We start from the raw sequence: 22,137 nt of genomic DNA on the forward strand, positions 1-22,137 counted from the left end.
TCTGCAGGCAGGTGGACAGACTACCTTTTTGTGAGAAAATCTGCCTTCCTCCAGAGCAGATAAGTATAAAACCTCAAGAAAATACATGTCCTTCAATCTTAAATTCTCCTTTGACTGAGAATACTAAGTAACCAAAACTCTATCTGACATCATTTATTTAAGATCTGTAACTACATATTATTCATAATATCCCTGATTCTGATATCACATGCAGGTGCATTGATACTGTGTGGGCTTGATCAGCCAGCCAGCCCAGTTTCAAAACTTCCAAACCACATAAAACCAGCAAAACTCCAGCTCGCATCATCTATCTTACTGTTTAAGCCCTTCTTTATAGCTACCTAATGTCAAGAAATGCCCCACCTTACAAATTGTATAAATCACTGTGTAGGCTTTATCTACAACATAAATAACCTAGGATGCAATAAAAATTCTGTAGAAATTGCAATTTCCTGTCATTACCAAGTATTGTAGCCAAAGCTTACAGTCAAAGGCATTAGCTCTATCCCTCTGTCCTTCTACAGCTGCTATAATTTATACAGCTTTTTTCTCTTGATTAGCACATGTTGTAATAAAAAATCATGATGTCAGCTTATTCTCTAAGGTAAGTCAGTGAGTGAGCTCTTACACTTATAAGTTTTCACCGTTGTGTCTCTGAAAGTATTACAGAGGAAATTTATTCTTTCTTATTCTTTCTATAGAAAACATACATCATTGTATCAGTCTGCTGTGAACTGTGCCCTCCAATACTTCAGTCTCAATCACCCACTGCTTCCCGCAATGTTGCAGAAACCACTATAAGAAACTCCCACAAATATGTATTTCTGTTGATTTACATGCTATAATAGGCAAGAACTTTATGCACTTCTTTTCCAACTGAGAACTTGGTTTTTAACAAAGGAAAATGTCTGAAAAGTTATGTGCTTTTTTTGATTTTTTTGCTGCTGGTGATGAAATATTAAAAAGATCCCAGCTCTGGTGGAACTTTTTAATCTTTTCAAAGCAAAATCAGAAAGAAGCCTGCCCACAATTAACTGGTTTTCGTTTGGGACATGCACTTTCATAGTAAGCTAGAAAAGCAGATCTTCAAATATGATGAAGTAAAAATAATCTTTGTCGAAATGGACATTTGTTTCACTGACTTTAAGCCTTCTTAGGGTTAGATTTGTGATCCTTCACTCAGATCGTGAAAATCAGTAGAAAATATGGAGTAAAACTTTCTGAAATACTAACATTCTGGCAGCATATATTTGATTAAAATAATTTCCCCATATTTGTACTGATAAAATAAGAAATCATGTACTCATCAATAACAGTTCTCTTCAGACAGAAAAATCAGTATAAAAGATATTTCCTCAGGGCAAGTTAGAAAAAGTGTCAAATTATAGGGGGAATTAAGCCCATGAACGTCCACTATTTTATTGACCTTGAAAACTCAAACAATTTATTCCAGAGCCACATACCTTTGAACTCTCAGAGGTTCATTCAGCTATTATTACATTTTTTAGAAATTATATAATGTAACAGAGAGCAAATAATCAGAACATACAGAAGTATGCATTAGCACAAACTGTCTTGCAGAGTTGTACAAAGGTTTGTTAGTAGTAAAAAGATCGTGATATTCATAGAAAAGCTTAAAGCTTCTGATTTTGGAAATCACGTCCACCTTTTCCTCAGGAATTGTCAGGCAAGACAGAGCACTGTCCTGACAACTTATCCCTTTTCCAGAACAGGCTTAATGGAACCAGCTTACCAGCAGCTCTATTCTATATCTTGTGTGTCTCTAACAGATGGTCATTCACATTTTTTTTAACAATATTTTAAGATAGTTGAAACTTAAAAGATATTAAAGACACTTTTTCAGTCATAAGGGCCTTAGGTCACATGATATCCACCAGTCCTTAACCAGGATTCCTGATGAATGAACCACATTTTCCATATGTTATATTATATATTTAGGAATAGTACAGATATTTGATAACTTACAGGCTTATTAACAGTGTATGCAGTCCACAGTGGCATCCAGATATCATAGCTGTATCCACTCACGTACTGATGATGCGAAAGGAGGCAATAGACATTTTTCTTCTGAAGAACTTTGGGTCTCCCATATGGCAAATGATACGAGTTTGCCTTCTTTACTAGAATTTAAGCAATAATTATTGATTCATTCTTCTATAACATTTTGGATGGCACAGAGGTTTAAGAGAGCAGAGAAAAATGTAAATTAAAACATTAATAAATACAATTAAAATCAACAATAAACATGGACATGCGTTTCCTTAAGCTCTTAGCTTCTGAGTGGAATAACAATGTAGAAAATAGTTTTCATGTTATGTTTAACATACATAAGTCAATGTAATGTATCAGACTTGCAAATTCTTGTTTCTTTGCAGTTTCATAGCAATAAAAATCTTTTGAACTTGTCTTGCCAGTGGAGTGAAATGTACATCTTATTTGGCTAGGAAGCATCACAATTCTTCCTAAAATTTTCAGAAATCCCGTATAAAAGCATACAGAAATATCTATGGGAATTTTTGATCAGAGAAAGGAGAAATTATGGTTACAAGGTGGGCAATCTGAGTTATGGCATATAGCCTAGAAGTGCTCAGGCATTATCCAAAGACTACTGAAACCTGTATGTTTTTTTCCAAGATTTTAATGGGATTCAGATCCAGTTCCTATGCATAAATGTTGCTGTAACAGTATCAATTAGCATTTTTTTAAAGAAATGCAAATAAAAATGAAAAAAATTATGCTTCTGACTTGGCTGTCCTCCTTGACTTTAAATTGTAACTCATATTGCAAAAATTCCCACTGAAACCAATAATATAAAATCTAAACCAGGCACAGGTTTAAAAATATTGCTGTCCTTTTCATTAATTGCTACTTACTGTCTTCTGTGGTGAGATTTAACCTCTGATTTAGTTCTAAAACATCTGTTATCTGTAAAATATAAGAGAATCATTCACAATGAATCCATAGTTTAGAAAAACCAATTAAAAGAGAACACACTTGACAAAGACGATTAAAAGATCCCAGAAGCCACTGCTTACATTATTGCACGAGCATCCCAGATCATCTGCAGGAATCAGATCGGAAACTGGACATGAAGAAGGAGATGAGTCTTCTGTTGCATGTGAAGGATTATAAAAAGGTTTTTTTAAGAGGTGATTCAAACTGCCATGTGTTCCATTGTTTGGTGCTGGTGTAATATGCAGCAAATCTGTTGAAACATTTGAAATTTGTAAACATATTTTAAAGCTATGTTAAGACTTAAGTGGCACTTTAAAAAGTCATTATCTTTCCAATTCTATGCCTTTCCTATGCATTCATTCTAAATATAGAAGAAATAGCTTATTCAGTTATCTAAATGATTATGGTAATGCCTGCCATCACCTTTCGATTTTCTAGGTATGAAGGTTCATTGCTATTAAGAAGGTTCTCTGCATTAAGATTTGGTAATTATGTATTTGAGTACTTTTGATTCAGTTTTATACATGGCCATAACATTCATAAGATTAGATGATGTAATGCCAAGTACAAATATGATTGCAAATGCAACATATTGTGAAGTGTACTAGCCTATTGCATTTTTGTGTGATGCTTTAATCCAGATTTTCCGAGGCATATACTTCCTAATTGCTCACTGCTGGGACTGCAATGGTCCATCTTAAGTTATGCGCAAGAGCGGTAACTCTCTACAAGATTCTTATCCCAAAATTATTCCACAGGCATCATTTCAACAGCAAGCCCACATGGCAGGAGAGCTTCTCTCTGATTCTTCGCTGGACTCCTTCTGCAATCAGAAACAACCTTCAAAGCAGAACAATTTCTGGCAGTTAATTTTTAGCACTGTACAGGAGGCAAAAGAGCACGGCTTCAGTGTTTTGTATGAAAAACCTAGCTTCTGCATGAATTCACTGAATATTTAGTTACTCTTAGCTCTTACAACAATGGTATTTGAAAAAACTGTTGGTTTATCATCTAAAGTACTGGATTGTTTCTACTCACCACACATAAGGTTGTAAACCTCAATGTTTTCAAAAGCATCCACTTCTGTTTTCTCTTTAAAGCTTGGGCCATATGCTAAGAATATAGCCTAGATAGATTGTAATAAAACAAGAGTTGTTATCTAAAGGAATCCAAATTCAAAAAAAATTCAGTTGCCTTTTACGGAAACAGGGACACTGAACAAAATACAGTCTTTTCACAGTTAATATACAGGATTGTTCTGGTAAAGAACACAAAGTTTGCCCATTGTATATAATTTGAAGAAAAATGCAAAACGTAAGTTCATTTCTCAGGATACCTTAAACTATATAATGAATAAGGTTGGGGCCGGGGGTGTTCTTTAATATTTTGATGCATACTTACAAAAATTATTGTTTGCTATGTTTCAAATGCACACCTTTTTATGTTTTCATTGCAATAGGCAGTAACAATGCAATTTCAACAAATGCAGAGTCATGACACTACCTAAAGGCCAATATTGAGCTAGAAATATAAGCACTGGGGAGTTGGGTTGGTTTGTTTATTTTAATTCATGTTGCATTCTCAGAAATCTTTGGGTCACTTAAGCCTATAGCCGTGGCTAAGGCAAGAGCAGGGAACTGTGGAGACCCATCCCAAGCTCAACAGAGACCTGCATCAGTACTTATAAGGCTCCTGAGCTGCCTGCCATAAGATACAGGAAACACGACTAAACAGGACAATGATCTGTTCTAAAATAATATCCTTATGTTCCTATAAGTAGAAAAGGAATTTTTAATTTATTTTAAAAAGACATTAGGACATTTTGCTCCTTTACAAAGAAAAAAAATTTCCTCGGTTATTGTGTCACCAGCATAAAGTTATCTATGATTAAGGTTAGCACAGTAACCAGAATTTACCTCTTCTTTCCATACAAACATTCAGCACCATTCTGATCAAAATATTGACATAGGGTTTTAATATAGTTGTGAAGATCTGGAAGAATCTGATTCTGAGGCACAGGACATGGGACTAGTAGTGGTGTACTAGACCTTACTTAAAGGTTCACATCACAGAAAGTACATGAAAAACCAAAAGCTCAAGACCTCAAAATATTTTCACTGTAACCAGAAGTGAAAATGAGATGAAACTGCAATACAGGCTCTACTAACATACAGGTTATACTAATGACTTTTTTTCTCTGATGATATGGTTAAGTCTTGTAAGATAAGCAGAGACAATGATATTTAGTTTATTTGAGCACACAGGCTTTTAGATGCTCAACTGAACTCCCAGAGCCTATGGAGTTTTTTCAGTCATTGCTTCAGTAGAAGAATGAAAGAATGAAAGAATTCAGTGTCCCATAGCTAATCATGGTATGCTTGGTCTACTGTAGTCTATCTGGCTCCATGCAGTTAAGATAAACCCTGACAAGTTTTCCCACAGAGTCCCAAGGAAGTGTGCCTTGTACACATCAATGAAAAACAATGCGAATATGTGGACCCAGTATGTGTTCACAGTTTACATGTCTGGGTGACATGGAAGAAAAAGCATACTGCAAAAACTATCAAATATTCTATATTCTGGTGGTTCACCTAGTACATTGTGTTTTTCTATATAAGAACATATAACATATATAACACTTTAATAGAAATCATCTTACCTCCATACTTTTAAATTCGTTATTATAGCCATGGTTACCCCTATCACAAGCTGTGTAACGTCTGTCCCTAAGGAGAAACCATCATATAGTGTAAATAAAAATGGTGCAAATAGAACCACTTAATAACAGTTACCCTGACTCACTGGGCTCTGGATCATGTCTTAAGAACTGACTCTGGCATAACATCGTAGTACTTTTTGCTCATCCAGTGTTCACTTTGGTGAAGATCTCTCTCTCCTGTAACAGAGATTGCTATGGATCGAAATACATTATCCTAGGTAGCTACTGAGTGTACAGTCAATCTGTTTTAAAAATAAATGGAAAAAATAGCTATTTTTGAACTAAGGCCTTCACCTATCTACAAGTTTCAGGACAAGTGTTTCAGAATAGGTGTAATCTGCTTAGGAAGAATGCCTCAGTTATATTCTTTGGTATCTGCGTTTTAATAGAAAGCTTATAATGGGAGAACTCTGCTGTTAGCATCTGTAGAACAATATAAATAAGACTGCAAGGAATTTTGCCTTACGAGACAAGGGCGTTTTCACCATGGATTCTAAAGGGTGAAGGAGAGATGTGAATGTCTGTGATTATAGAATTAATAACACGTCAGAATAGTCTGGGTTATAATGACTAACACTTGTTTTAATTTACCCGTTGCTGAGATACATGGAAAGATAGAGATAGTCATCCCATACTGATTCAATGCACTGCTGTCAAGCAAATGTATCCTGTTTTCAGAGGCACAAGAACAGTTGAGCACAGTTTAAGAAAGGCTGAATATGAGATTTTTCAGTGGGCATTTCTTTTTATATGTCCAGGACAATTATTTGGTTGCATCAAAATAAACAATCAAGTCATATGCTGATAGGGCATTTTCTACTATTTGAATAGTCTTGAAATTCTAAGTTGGCTTGTGCTTCCCCTTCTACAACGCTGTAGCTCAGTAAATACAGCATTGCTAGTAACACCACAGGCTTTGTATTGAGTTTTCAAAGCCTCAGGACTAAGGCTTGTCTGAATTGCTTTTGACTTGCTTAGAGATATTTTTTTATTGATTAGCTCTTATTGCAATTTTTTGTAATGACGAGGCAGTTAAGACTAATTTTTTATCTTATCAGTTTATCTTTTCATGGCAAATACATAGGTTTTTTATACATATAGCACTAACAATTAGTTATTCTGTAAAATTGAAACCCCCAAGGCTAGAAACAACCCACCGATGGTAAATTAAGCAAATGCAGATCTGGAACTGAGCAAAACCAGACTTAGAGGCAAGGAAGAGAACAAAGAACAAATATCTAACACATGTAGAATGCACCATGTCTAGTGAACTGAGATGTAATGTTAACTAGCAGGCCAGTGAAGAACGAGCAAGCTGTAGTGTCAGCATACATATAGGAGGGACCCCATAATGAGGAAGAGAAACATCAACATCACGTTCCTCCTAATGAAGGACTCGATGCTGATTACCGGCTGTATCCACACATGCACCAGGCTGAAGATGTCAGCCTTAGGACCCAGAAGGGCAGTAGACTGTAACAGCAAGAAAAGGACTAGAAAGGCTTTGTATAATGATTTTAAGTGCCTTTTTTGGGTTTGGTTTGTTTTTTGTTGTCTTTTTTTGGGGGGAAGGTGTTTAGACTTTTTCTGTGTAGTAGTATTCATTTCTTTATTTTCTTTTTTCTTCCTTTTTTTTTCTGTAAACATTTGATCTAGAGTAATGATGATTCTTTTATTAGACTGTTAAGATTTGAATTGTACTAATAATACATTCTTGGTTTTACATATAAGGAAAATTTGCTTTTTATACATATAAGATTTTAAACGTAACAAACATGGAAAGGTAACAAGTCTGAAGCAAAACAGGAAACGAGGCATCAGTGAAGGAAATGAAAAGGATGAGAATGGGATGAAGAAAGGTAACAGTCACACAAATTATATTACCTCACAGCTAGCCACTGTCGATCCACCAAAAGATGAACTTTATCAATACGAATGTTGTTAGCATAGTGGAATCGTTTTGGCAAGTCAGGTGTAAGGTAAGGCTTGAAGTGCTGAGGGGATCTTTTGCACTGTGAAGAGGAGAGAGCCCAGTCACGAGTTTTGCTCAGCATCAAAAATAAACCCATCATTCAAAATTACCACAAACACCTTAGTGACGCGAATGTAAGCACAAAGCACGTTATTCACAGATAGCTTCTTGGATAACCTGCAGATCTCATTTTTGGCCCAAAGAAGCAATGGCTTTTTTTGGAACTGCTTGAAAATATACTGGTATAACATGTATAGCAAGTTCACAACTACTGTGGTAAAAGTACTCCTAAGGCTGAAAGACATTTAGTAGCAATGTTTAGTCTATACGTTCATACTAACATCACTGGCATCTAGTATGTAAGATTACACTCTGTAAGAGAAAGTTCCCTGGCAGTTTATTTCTGCCATCTTCTACTACTTTAGCATTCAATAAATAACAATGGAAAGCAAGTATACGTAACATAGCACAGTCTAGGGTTTTAGTTGCAAGACTCATGTCATGTAAACATCCAGTGTTCAGTTGTTAGCTAAACGCCTTAGCTTTTACATACACATTTAATGTGTTAATTTAACTGTTAGTAGGCATGCCATGAATGAGTCCAGCGTTGAGAGGCTAATGGCAACCATATGACATACTGCAAAGGTTTAATTACATGTAGCCATCAAAAGCCATTCCAGCTGTCTGTAAGCATCACGGCAATGTTTCAGAAGTGTTGCTCCTGATCCGGAACCCAGCAGGAATCCTGATCAGAATCCAGAACATCTAAAATGCTGAGGGAAGAGCTGCTAGGAAGCTGGGAAAGCCAGAGAACCTGTTTTACCACACAGGCAGTACAAACTATACCATGCTTGGCGTCTGCTCTGACATCTTCACCTCTAAGTACTAGGACTGTATACTCTGCACAGAATGACATTAACATGTGAAATGAAAGTAAGTGTGCCTAGACAGTCATCAAAGAAACACAGTGGAATACAGGAACATGAAAAATAAGGATTCAGTGGGATTGCTAGCCCAGGAGAGGAGGTCATTCTGCAAATGATAGTCTAATTAAAGCGAAAAAAAGAGGAAATCAACATATAATATGACTTTATGTCTATTGATGAGCAATTAATACACAACACACAACTCCCTTCTCTGCCTCAAACCCTCATTCTAAGAACTTGAAAGGGACAAAATATACAAACTCTAACTACGAATAGAAAAGGAAAGAGGAAATATCCTGATAACAGGCTATTCCTATCAGGCAAAGACGTCACATCTGTGTAAATATTAGCAGCTACAGTTTCAACTGCAGTTGAGAACATGCAAATTTTGCTATTCCCCTCACACTAATGCTCCTTCATATGACAGGCTCCACATTGTACAAAGCGGTAGGGGATGTAGCACTGAAAAAGCTCCTTCTGCTATTCCCAAACATTGATATTATACTCCTACATCTGCTTTGGATGCTGGGGAATAAAGGACGTGTTCTTATGTATTTAGAATCAAGAAAAAATTTAACAGGAACTGTCACTGACCGTTGGTCTTCAGTGCTACTACTACAAGCAAAAAGGCAAAAGCTGCATGGAATATCGCATAACTGAACTGTTCAACAGGTTTAAGTAAGACCTCTAGTGGTCACTTATCAGAAATGTATCCAGCTGAGACAGCCCAGCATTTTTCCAAGCTGAGAGCATTTATTGTAAAAGTACCAGAACATCTGTCTGCTGTTTGGACTAGGACTAGTCACGGAACAGAAAACAAACTGGCAATGAAGAAAAGAAGGGAAAATTATGACAATACATAGACAGCATGCAGTTTAAGTTCCCCACAGCATTCTCCTGGAGCAACTGGCTGCTCATGGCTTGAAGGGGCGTACTCTTTGCTGAGTAAAAAAATGTCTGGATGGCCAGACCCAAAGCGTGGTGGTGAATGGTGTTAAATCCAGTCAGTAACACGTGGTGCTCCCCAGGGCTCAGTATTGGGGAGAGTTCTGTTTAACATCTTTATCAACAACCTGGATGAGGAGATTGAGAGCACCCTCAGTAAGTTTGAAGACAACACCAAGTTGGGCAGGATTGTTGATCTGTCTGAGGGTAGGAAGGCTCTACAGAAGAACCTGGACAGGCTGGGTCGATGGGCCGAGGCCAACTGTATGATGTACAACAAGGCCAAGTGCCAGGTCCTGCACTTGGGTCACAACAATCCCATGCAGCACTACAGGCTTGGGAAGAGTGGCTGGAAAGCTGCCCAGCAGAAAAAAACCTGGGGTTGTTGATCGACAGTCAGCTGAATATGAGCCAGCAGTGTGCCCAGCTGGCCAAGACGGCCAACAGCATCCTGGCTTGTACCAGAAATACAAGAATACAAGAAAGACATTGAGCTGCTGGAGCGTGTCCAAAGAAGGTCAATGAAGCTGGTGAAGGGTCTAGAGCACAAGTCTTATGAGGAGCGGCTGAGGGAGTTGGGGTTGTTTAGCCTGGAGAAAAGGAGGCTGAGGGGAGACCTTGTCACTCTCTACAACTACCTGAAAGGAGGCTGCAGTCACTGAGGTGGGTGTCAGTCACTTCTCCCAAGTAACAAGTGATAGGACAGGAGGAAATGGCCTCAAGTTGTGCCAGGGGAGGTTTAGACTGGATATTAGGAAAAATTTCTTCACTGCAAGGGCTGTCAATTATTGGAACAGGTGCTCAGCGTGGTGGTTGGGTCACCATTCCTGGAGGTATTTAAAAAATATTGGTAGATCTGGTGCTTAGGGACATGGTTTAGCAGTGGACTTGGCAGTACCAGGTCAATGGTTGGACTTGATGATCTTAAAGGTCTTCTCTAAACTAAGTGATTCAATGATTGTATGATTCTATAAATATTTAACTCACTGTAAATTATAAATGCAAAGAAATAGAAAAAGGCAACTTTCCTACAAGCATTCTAGTTTGTCCACCACGTTCATCCCACATGTATTAATGTATATCCTGAACACACAAAAAAAAAAAAAGACAGTGATTTATCTATCTATAAAAGTATCAGGAAAAACAAGCACTGTCACATCACCTTTCAGTAAAAGAAATAGACTCCCTCAGGGATTTCTTAAGTCAGAGGTTGTTCGTGGATCATGTCTAATAGCTCTTACAGGCCTGTCCTCCATTAATTTATATTTCCAGACTCTACAACACCCTGTGGCAATGTGCTCCACAATGTCATTATCTGTTGTGCAGAAAAGTTGCTTTAACCTCACCTGGGTACAGCACTTGTGGTCCAGAGCTAACAGATGCCTACTTTGTAAAGCATCTCTGTGTTGTATTCTGTTCTATAATGAAGATATACCCTACTTTCTCCATGTAAAATCAGTCACTTTTCTTTCAAAGTGAAGTACAGAAAACTCTTTTGCTCTGAACAGAGATCCCTCACAGCAAACCTTTGTGGACCATCTTTGAACAACTTCCAGAACTCCCACCTATGGTACACTGGAGTCAGTACACTATTTAAACTGGCACTGTAGTCTCAGTTTTTCAAAAAAATGTGCTTTTTGATCAGATTCCTATTAAGAGGAACTATGAGGAAAAAATATGAAAATATTTACTCACTGTGAGGTTTTTAACGATCCCTTCTGAGTCAACTGTTAAAAAGAAAAGATGAATTAACATACATTCAAACAGCTAACGGTCCAAAGCCTCATCAGAAAAATTTTAGCATGCTTTTTGTCTGTAAAATTGGATTTCTTTATTAGCCTGTGAAGATTATGGTAACCATAACCTTCCACAGGCAGGAATGTTATGTTTCCAAGGGTAACTGTCTGTAAGTGTGGTAATCTCTGGAAGTACCTAGCATTTAGGGTACATCAAGACAGACTGTAGAAACTGCCATGGTGATGACTGCCTACACCTGAAGCTGACACATCATCAGAACCAAATTTTCTTCTCCCACTTAACCTCTGTTTGAAGTATAACCTTTTTACATTGAACTGGACCTGAAGCACTTGTCTTGTATTCCACTTACAGCAGCAGTCACAGAGAAAAATCCAGACTGCCTTAGTGACTTTAGCCTTTTGACATTGGCTTTCTACGAAACAAATCTTAGCACTTTAAAGAAGGAAAATTCCTTCAGAAAAAGTAAGGCCATTAGAGGAAATGAGTCAACAATTATATTGAGATTAAGACATATACAAAACGTTGTTATTCTCTCCTCTGCTTATTACTCTGCTCCTGTCTGACTTAAGACTGTCTTCTACTTAAACTGAGGAAAGTCTGCTTTATGTTGTATGAGTATTGTCCCTACAAATATAAATATAATTAGAAAAGATAAATAAAAAGTAGATGGGATCCCAGCTTTTATTTCAGATCTGCAAGAATTATGCCTTTTAGAATACTTTATGAATTCTATAAACTCACTAAATAGAGCATTTCCATGGATTTACCCCTCTCCGTTCTTTTCCCTGATACATAAAGTTTTGTGATGGTTTTGGTTTTTTTCAGTCTGGTAGCACGGTATCTCTTTTGAGTCAGAGTCAGCTCATATGGTTTCAATTTTGTGTTCTTTTGTGATACTAGCTAAAGGGCTCAACCAAGGCTTGGATCCCGCTGTTCTAAGATTCAGATTCTGTAACTCTGTACACGCAATTGGAAATAGTCATTGCTTCAAAAAGCCTGACTCTGCTAATGTTGCACAAGAAATCTGTGAAAAGCGATGTACTTACGAAAGACCTGAAGTTCCAGTTCAAAACAACAAAAGTATCTTTACTTCATCTTTCCACATGACAAGAAAATGCAAATCAGAGTCTGCAACAAGCATGTCTAACCTTTAATTTCATCTAAAGGTTTTTAAGCTAGGTTAAGTGAGACAGAAAGCTGTTCAGTTGCTAATTACTACTGATTATCCATCTTCCCTATTTATTTATTTATTTCGTGTTACACTGATTGTGCAATCCCAGGACTGGTCCACACTTACAGGTAAAATAGTCCTGCGGAACATTTTTTGCTCGAATGCGAGCTGCAGGCCCAGCATATATGTAGAAATCAATCTGGTTGAAGTAATTCGTCATATATTCTAATTGTTTGCAATAGGTCATCTCCATCCCTAAAGGACAACATAGAAACAATTATTTTTTATATACAATATATGGCAAGGAAGATAAAGTGAATTATAAAACAGATTAAAACTAGAAAGCACACAAATTACATGGAGGAAGAAAACAATGACTCAGTTAAATTTGGATTGAAAAAAGAACTATATACATTACCGTGATCAGCTAAAACAATGAGGTTTACACATTTGTGCAGGTTTCTTTGTTTAAGTCCATCCATTAGCATCCCTAGTGCTTGATCTGCTACCTGCAAGGCTTTGATTACCTGTGAGATAAAGCAGTTTCATAAGAATTTTTCTTTCTTTAAAATTTGTTTATTGAAAGACAAAAATTAACACATTCAGATGAAATTTGTTCCCCACTCCTAAATGTATATAAAATATCAGATTTATAACATTAAATACAATTTTTGTTGTAGTATGAACATGGGCATTGTATTAACAAAAAGCAGCATTTCAAAAATATTTACAAACATGTAACATCCAAGAAGTCATGGTGCCCTTCTTTCATATATACAGTCCCTTTAAACTTCCTACAGAAAACCGCAGACCACCACTTAAGTAATACGGGAGGAATCCAGCACAACCCACTCTGCAGACATTCACAGAGGATGGCTCTTCCCTAACTGACTTAGAGTTTTCCTGTAAGTCCTACAGCAAGGAAAATACCCAACAGAGTCTGAGGACTCCACGTCAGAGCACTTGCACCTTTCTTGTTCCCCTAACTCTGCTGTAGTCTCTTGAATGTCTTGCATGGACAATTGTTCACATATACAATTACACATACAGTAATGTATGTGCAAAGAGAAATGGAATTCCCTTTCCAACTAGAGACCCTAAAACTATCCTACAAAGATCAGCTTTTCTGTCCTTATCCACTACAACAAGGCCTTTTCCTGAAGACCGTCTTCAAAATATATTAAACAAGACCATCCCAGGAAGGAGCTGATATGGTAAGTCCCAACCTCCTTAAAGACTGAACTTTATCCCTGCGTGTAAGTAAACATGTAATATTTTTGGATTACAAATTAACAAACATTTGAAGTACAGTGTTAAGAATAAATAAAAGACAGTTCTGAGAATTTGCCAGGTCACACGCTTCCAAATATCAGTTGCCAATAAAATTAGAGTTCAGTCTAAATAGAACCATTAATATTATTGGACTAGTAGATTTAGATTAGGTATCAGGAAGAAATTCTTTACTGTGAGGGTGGTGAGGCACTGGACAGGTTGCCCAGGCAAGCTGTGGAGGCCCCACCCCTGGAAGTGTTCAAGGCCAGGCTGGATGGGGCTTTGAGCAGCCTGGTCTAGTGGGAGGTGTCCCTGCCCATGGCAGGGGGGTTGGAACTGGATGATCTTTAAGGTCCCTTCTAACCTAAACCATTGTATAATTCTATGATTCTATTTCTGATAGCATGATGTGAAATGATTTTCTGTCAGTCTGTTTGGTTTGCAGCTCTTTTGATTCACACACAGTGTTGGAATCATAACAATGGGCTCAACCACAAGCAAGAGTTCTTAATAAAAACTCATAAAATAGTCAAATTCATTTTTGATCTACTCCCCTTTCCAAGTTCATGAGTTGGTTAAGTTCATATTACAGCACCATTTTTAGTGCAATTTAGTCTAAGAAAAACACAAAAACTACTTACACCACCACTAACTGGTCCAAATGAATGTCCAGAAGAATCTGGTTCTTCAATATATAAAGTGTAGAAATCAGGCCTTGAGTTAGAAATAAATAAGAATGGAATATTATGAGAATTCAGAGGCAGCATTTCAAAAGAACACTTTCATTAAAAAAATAAATATTAAATGAAACTTAAAGTGGAATGATAAATAACGTCTTTAAACCTTAATAAAAGTCCACACAGCAAATATAATCATTCAACTCCTCAGAGTTTTGTAATTAATCAACATGGACTATTTGAAGTAACAATTTCAGAACCAGTATCCAGTGTCTTTAATTGATATCCAGAAATCACTCTGAGAAACTTCAAGATCTCAGACAGCAGAGAAAGCTGTTCCATTTTGAGATGTAAGTGGAACTACCACCTAAAGGATCTCTTCCCCTGAGTAAGCAGTGAAGCTCTACAGAGCATCTCCTAACTACAAATATGTTAGGAATTTCTTAACTAATTATCATATAAAATATTTCACTTGTTTACATGTCACAAAGTTGAGTACCACAATCAGTACTGACATATATTTTTCATCCTGAATTACTGCCTGCAATTACTTTTGGATATTTAACCTTTCTTGTGAAATATCTTTCATATAAAACCTTTCATCCATACACTTAGAACAGAAATTGAATGTTCCATGTTTCTAGGCTATGCACCAAGAAAAAAGACACAACAGTAAAAAGAAAGCTCATATAACAGTATATACCATTCAGATATACGTGCAGTTTTTCATGTTTTGTATCTACAGCCTTATCCTGAAAATGATTAGCTATATTTATAGAACAGGCTTAAGTTCAGCGAATTATCATTTGAGATGGTGAGGAAGATTTCATGTTTCACAAACACCACCAGAAATTTCAATTGCTAAGCATTAAAACCTTTCTAAGCTATAGTGTCACAAATCAGCTAGAAATTACTGTTACCTCTCAGATTTGCTATAATCAAGCCATTTCAATATTCCTGAAATTCTCTCTTCATATGTAACTGAACTGAAAAAAAAAACCAAACAGATGTTAACAAGCCTCTTCTGACACGATCTTCTAATTCCAAGATACAGAACAAGTGTCCACCCTCTAGTCATATAGTAAAGTCATAGATTTGGGTTTTAAGAATGATGCATCTTAACTAAGTACCAGCAACCAGTTTTGTTATTCTCATTTTTGATGGACTGTAACTCACTTTTAATGGTAAATTAGACATATCCTGATTTTGCAAACAAAAATATCTTATATTGGTGGGAGTACCTCTACATTTATAATTAAATATATGTAAAAAAGAGATTTCAAGTTCAGGACATAAACCTGAAGTATAAGTCAGAATAATTTTTTTTCTTTATAGCATGTATAAACCTTGGACTTTCATATTTTAAAAGCAAGTAATGTCCCCATCAAAATCTTTGTGAGGTCATGCTTTGTCTCCTATGATGGAATTCACCCATTAATAGCTTTGCTTTCCCCCAAAGTCAAGCACAAGTTTTATGTTAGTTACCTACAGTACCCAGGTGTTTTCTGAGTACTGATGCTATACATCACTGCAAATCCTTGTTATCTATAGAGACTTACAGTTATATACTTGCTGTAGATTATCTTTGTAAGTGTGAAGAAGCATGGCAGACTTACTGAGATAATGAAAATTTTGAAATAATTTACTAATATCAATGCCTTCCATAAGAAAAAAAAAAAAAACTATGAAAATAATTGCTATATTTTCACATGTCACCTGAGAATTAACTAGACAAAACTTACAGAACTATGAATCAGCAGCACTGTGCACATTATCACACATGCAAGCAAGAGGGAATTGACATAGACCCCATCTTTCTCAGTAGCCTCCCTATCCAGCATCCTCTCTTCGACTAGTTTTTTTCTTTCTATAACCTCTTGCCATGGCTTTCAAGTTCGTGATCTTAGGGTCTAGGTTATCTGAAAGCTTATTCTCAAGTACAAGTATTTTTAAAGGGCTATATAGTATGCATAGATTTTATGTGTGGAAATATGGTAATTATTGGTATAGCTTAGCTGTGTCTACTAATCAGTTAGAGGATGCTTTCCTAGTGTGAGATCGGTGGTTTGCGGTTTGCTGAAACTTTCAAAACTGTCTAGGAGAGCAGAATATATAGTACCCTTTGACTTTCTCTTTGGGAATCCCCTAAATGGTTTTGAAAATGTCAATTATTATTGGTAGTTGCATGGCAAAGCCAGGACGATGTGACATGGCACTTATCTCTCAGACTGTTTCTTAAAAATCTTGTAGTTTAAAAATCTTATATTTCATTTTCTTCAGCTGTCTTATAGCAACTGAGATTTTTGAAGTAATTTACAGAAATTTGCTACAAGTTCTATAAAAACTTACCTGTTGAATACAGCGTACAAGGTGGGGTATGTTCCATTAATTGCAACATCAGAGCCTGGCCAAAAGAACGTGCCTGCTTTCAAATTTTGGTACATTGCTGTCAGCCAGACCTATGGGTGAATATACAAAAAAATGATTTTGTGGCATTTACACCACTGGGGAACCTCAGATCACCGAAGTAAAAATACATAATTGGATCAGAAACACGGGCTGCAAGAATGCATTACTCTTTCTTCTTTCACACATCACGCGGTTGCCGAAAGCCCATATCTGATTTGAAGTTTGTTTTCTACATATACATTCCGAAGAAAACTTAGTAGCATGGAAGTCAGGGTGGTGCCATTTCCTGGGTATTCTCAGCATAGAAAAAAAATCATATAGGTATTTCCATAACTGGCAACTGGTAGTGATATTTTTTCCTGTGGCAATTGCCATTGGAATGGATCATGAAGATGGAAGAACGATTCAAAGCTGCATCAGAGGTGTTCAGACTTAACATTAGGAAACATTTCTTTACTGAGAGGGTGGTCAAACACTGGATCAGGCTTCCTAAAGAGGCAGTCGATGCCTCAAGCCTGTCAGTATTTAAGAGGCATTTGCACAATGCCCTTAACAACATGCTATAACTTTCAGTCAGCCATTAATTGGTCAGGCAGTTGGACTAAATGATTGCTGTAAGTCCCTTCCAACTCCAACTGGAATATTCTATTCTATTCTATTCTATTCTAGATATGGATTCTAGTTATATGACTTTATTATAAGGGCAAATTTCTATTAATCTTAACGACTGCAGCTGTGGTTCTGTTACAAACCTGATGAAATCCTTCATGAAACAATAACACCAAAACCCGGGTACTTGAGTATACTACAAACATGACTGCATAGACATATATATACACACACACACAAACATATAAATAAATATATTAATGTATATTAAGTAGATATACTATATACTACACATGCATTTTTTATATTCTTGTACCATTACTACAGCTTGATATTTCTAGTAAATGAATAGTATTAATAATAACTATAGGTACAATCAGGATGGAGTTTTTTTTAGCATTTTTTATTAAATGTGCCATACGTTACATGTAAGTGTTCATTTTGCTGGAAATTAAGCTCCTTGCTTTTATATGCCTGGACTTTGTAAGAGTATTTGTTAATGGATATAATTTGGAAGTAGATTTTCAGATTTCATTTTTTAGCTAGTTGTTAAAAGACCAAAAAAAATAATACCCCACCATAAAACCATATCAAAAATTTACTTTGGTTTCCTGTGGCAAGAGTTCCATTCCAATACTACCCAAAATATTTAAGACTTTTTTACTAACTGACACATTAAGTGAAATTTTTAAGTCTCAGAATTAACATTTTAGGGGTTCTTTTACTTTCATAAAAAGCAAACTGTCCTGTAGGCAGCCTATGATATGAAGCCTATAGGATATTTAGCATGTACTGCAAACGTATCACACTGCTTTACATTTTATTCTCTTTTTGCTTTAATTCATAATATGGCACATGAGCCACTCTAGACATAAAGGAATACCATGATGAGAAACAAACCTACTGGTTGCCCCTTCCACCATGAAGATTCAAATTTTTCCGTCCCTGAAAGTGAGAAATGCTTGTTCAAGACTACATCGTATATGTTGTTATCAATAATACCATGAGATTCTGGATACAATCCCTGCAAAATGAAAATAAACAACGAAAAAGAGATTAATCTTGAAATCGAATGCAGCCTAAACTATGTTGCAATGCATATTATTGCAGTGTTGCAATTATTTTTAGGGATGTTTTATCACAGAAACAGAACACACTTTCCTAACTCACACAGATCATCAGATTCCTGCCAATGAATTCAGCGTGCCTGTCAAGTTTCCTTGAGTTTTCCTATTTTCTCCCCAGCTTGCTTAAAACTTGATGTGCTATAGATTATAGATGACATATAGGTCATTCGTCTATATATCAGCTGCCAAACCTATCTTAACACACATGCTCATCAAATGGCTGTGTCCTCACCCATACTCACCCATATCCAACTACTCACCCATATCCAATATGCACCATATTCACGCAATATCCAACATCACTGGAATAACTGGTTCACAGGCCAGAATCAGACAGCATACATAAATAGCCACATAGATCATGCCTGCATGTACTATCTCAGCAACTCTCCCTCTTTCACTCCTTAGCTTGAGTTCCCATATCCCACAAAACAATTAGTTAATTCCTTGGCACCACAAATCATTCAGCTAATGAAAAGGAAAAATAGCAAATTCTCACTTACTGTGACAATAGTATAGTGGTTTGGAAAGGTTTTTGTGGGGTAAACAGCTCTCATGTATTTTGAATGTGTACCACATCTTTCTGCAACAGATCATGGAATTAATATAAATTTGCTTAATTGAAAATTAATTGAAAATTAACAGTGCTAAAAACAAAAAAAGAAAATCACCACAGTCAGTTGCTGTGGTATTAGGGGAGAAATGTGACTCCAAATCAAGACATATATATTCTGGTGTCTCCTTGTGAGCTAGTCCTACTGTCCCATTGCAGTCAATGGACCCTGGACACTCAGTTCTGTTCCCTAAAGCCTAGACACCTTAGGGCCATTTGAGACATCTTTAAAGATCTGCCTGGTCTTCAGATGTTGCTCCTACATCATGTCTACCAACCCAAATGGGCCTCACATACTTCTGAGACCCAAAATGACACTGGACACATATGTTTATGCAATGAGACTGAAGCCTCAAGTCAGCCCAGGCAAGATATTCTGCAGAGCTATCTGGTGATGAGGTGTATGGGAAGGACTCAGTTGCTTAAGTACTGGAGTCCAGTGCCATTTGAGATACCCTCAGCTATCCAAGACATCTGCATGAAAGTTGGCAGTTTTGATGCAAGATCACTGGGAGATCTATGCCTTCCTGACACAGCTGCTGAAGGCCACCTAGGATACAACACAGCACTCTGAAGCATACTAGAAACATAGGTTAAGGCAACGATTTTTCCTGTGGCACCCTCTGTCTGTCAGTGGAGCTGACTTGCTCTCTAGGTTCTTGCACTGCGCTGTACAGACTGTACTAATCATACATCTCACATGCAGACATCTCTAAGAACATATCTAAATGTAGGTGCCCTGCTCTGGAGTGAATCCTATCCCAGGTGTCCTACCTTTATCTCCAAACATTGCGTCACTTTTCAGCAATCTAAGGCACTTACCACGCCTGAACATCTGTAATACCTAAATCCACTGTAGTACCCAACTTATCTACCTACAGAGCAAAGATGTGAAGACTGGCAGATGCCTTAATGACATTTTTTAACCTAACTTATCTGGAGAAACAGTTCTGTATTAAGGTGTCGTCAGATGATTACTTGACTCACACTCAAACACACTTTATTCTTTGATGTACAGCGTTTCAGTCAAAGAACAGAAACTGATTTTAACTAAAGAACCTCAACTAAACAACGAAAGCCTGAAATTATTCTAAAAAACTGTTCTGGTGCAGTACAGAAAAAAGGACTTAAAGACTGTTTAAAGAAGGGCTGAATAACTGACAAATACATCAGAAACTCAGCATAATTTTGTTTGGATTTCTCTTGAACAGTAAAGGAGCTACATTCATTGTGTATATATGCTATAAGAACTAGCTTGATTAGCTCTACTGAAAATCCTAGGTTAATGGAGTTAAGAGAGGAAGTATTTTATGCTATAAATCAGCATTATGTTTTTTCTTTTGCAAAGAAAGGAATTTCCATTTCCTTTCTACTGTAGATTTCTGAGAAGTATAAGCATGAATGTGCATAAACAATTGTTATAACTGACCCCAAGTATGACTAACGCTGAATTAGATCCGTTCTTGTTTGACAGGATTTATCAGAAACATAGACGTAGCACAGTTTTCATGCCTTTTGTCTATTTGGCATTTCCTTTTCACCTGTTTCAAAAGACTAGAACTGAACACTGACTTCTGCATGCATGATTTCTTCACTGATTCAAGTTCCTTGCAATGTCAGAATGACGTCAAAGAATAAAATATTTGCACAAGAAGTCAAGTTTGCACACTGCTTCAAGGTCAGGTTTTCTGGATACCCTCAGTATTCACAAACAAAATTGTTAACTATTCAGTAAAATCTAGTACTTTGTAATATCCATGTGAAGTTTTCAAATAAGCACAGTAGAAAGAGAATATGATATATTCAGAACAGATACCAGTTCTGTCTATTTAGACTAATGCTGCCAAGAAGAAATGAATAAATATGCAGACATTTTGTCTAGGTACAAAGTATCTTGAGACCTGAGCTCTAAAATATTCCGGAAATTTTAATGAAGTGTGCACTAATGGGTCTCATTTTTTAGAGCCCTTTACAGCACAAGCTAAATATCTTCAACTTACTCTTTCTCACAATATTCAGAAATACTGGGAAACAGTTACTTGAACATTACTGCAATCATATAAATATATTAAATTATACCAATATGTAAATATAATAATATTCACTGACATACTTTTAAATATGTGGCTTCTCTTTAATATCTTAAAATATCTGACTTGGAAAAGTGCATCTTTGAGGAAAATTTCACAATAACCCTATGGATTTTCGCTTCATATTACCCTTTAATGATGATCTCCTTATCAGCTAGAATTTTTCAATGGAGTACAGAGGATATAGATAATATTTCTCTGGAACTCTTTTTCACTCTTAAACTATATTTAGAGGTATATTTAACTATTTATTTAATAAAAAACTTCTGACCAGTATTAGAGGCTGTGTTAAAAAAAATCATGTTTGCTGTGCACTCAAATACACGAATTAATGTAGACCATTAGAATAATGACAATATACAACTAATGAGGGAGACCTGATTTGTTATTTTCTTATTGCTGAGCAACACATGCATGACAGTAGCAAAAGGAACTAGAGAGGCTGCATGCAGACTTTTAAAGAAAATAGTCAAAGTACTCTTGGTAACTTACTGAGTTTTTCAATATTTGGCAGCAAAGAACTCCAAGTTTGCAAGTATTCTGCTCTAAACCCATCCATTGAAAAAAGGATAAGTGGTGGCAGATCAAACCTACGAGAAAATATGAGTTTGTCATTGTAAAGGAGTTTGAAGAGTTAGTGACTTGTTAAGATTTTTAAAATATAAATTCTACTTTTAAAAGCAGGATCCAGAATTTCCATGTACTTCCCAGAATTAATATCACAGTGTGAGATAAACAAATAGTTCAATTTTGAGAGCAAATATACACAATCCTCCTGAAAAAAAAACCAAAACACTGGAGGAATAAAATGCAAGCTAGTCAGTATATACAGAACCCAGAAAAAGAAACTGGGTTTTGTTTATCTTTTAATTA

The 22,137-nt window shown here is 36.4% G+C and overlaps 1 protein-coding gene across 1 annotated transcript in view; it reads right to left on the reverse strand.

Moving 5' to 3' along the window:
* ENPP3 (ectonucleotide pyrophosphatase/phosphodiesterase 3) overlaps positions 1-22,137 on the reverse strand; it is a 47,023-nt gene that overhangs the window by 9,772 nt on the left and 15,114 nt on the right. The window contains exons 6-20 of the mRNA XM_063329588.1: positions 21,757-21,854; positions 19,065-19,144; positions 18,339-18,458; positions 16,766-16,875; positions 15,337-15,402; positions 14,381-14,453; positions 12,886-12,994; positions 12,594-12,722; positions 11,234-11,265; positions 7,580-7,707; positions 5,636-5,702; positions 4,015-4,102; positions 3,057-3,226; positions 2,895-2,946; positions 1,987-2,141 (exon numbers count right to left, since the gene is read on the reverse strand). Coding sequence (XP_063185658.1) covers positions 1,987-2,141; positions 2,895-2,946; positions 3,057-3,226; positions 4,015-4,102; positions 5,636-5,702; positions 7,580-7,707; positions 11,234-11,265; positions 12,594-12,722; positions 12,886-12,994; positions 14,381-14,453; positions 15,337-15,402; positions 16,766-16,875; positions 18,339-18,458; positions 19,065-19,144; positions 21,757-21,854 — 1,477 coding nt within the window. The remainder of the gene's footprint in view (positions 1-1,986; positions 2,142-2,894; positions 2,947-3,056; positions 3,227-4,014; positions 4,103-5,635; positions 5,703-7,579; positions 7,708-11,233; positions 11,266-12,593; positions 12,723-12,885; positions 12,995-14,380; positions 14,454-15,336; positions 15,403-16,765; positions 16,876-18,338; positions 18,459-19,064; positions 19,145-21,756; positions 21,855-22,137) is intronic.

Source organism: Chroicocephalus ridibundus, chromosome 3 (assembly GCF_963924245.1).
Source record: "Chroicocephalus ridibundus chromosome 3, bChrRid1.1, whole genome shotgun sequence".
NCBI lineage: Eukaryota > Metazoa > Chordata > Aves > Charadriiformes > Laridae > Chroicocephalus > Chroicocephalus ridibundus.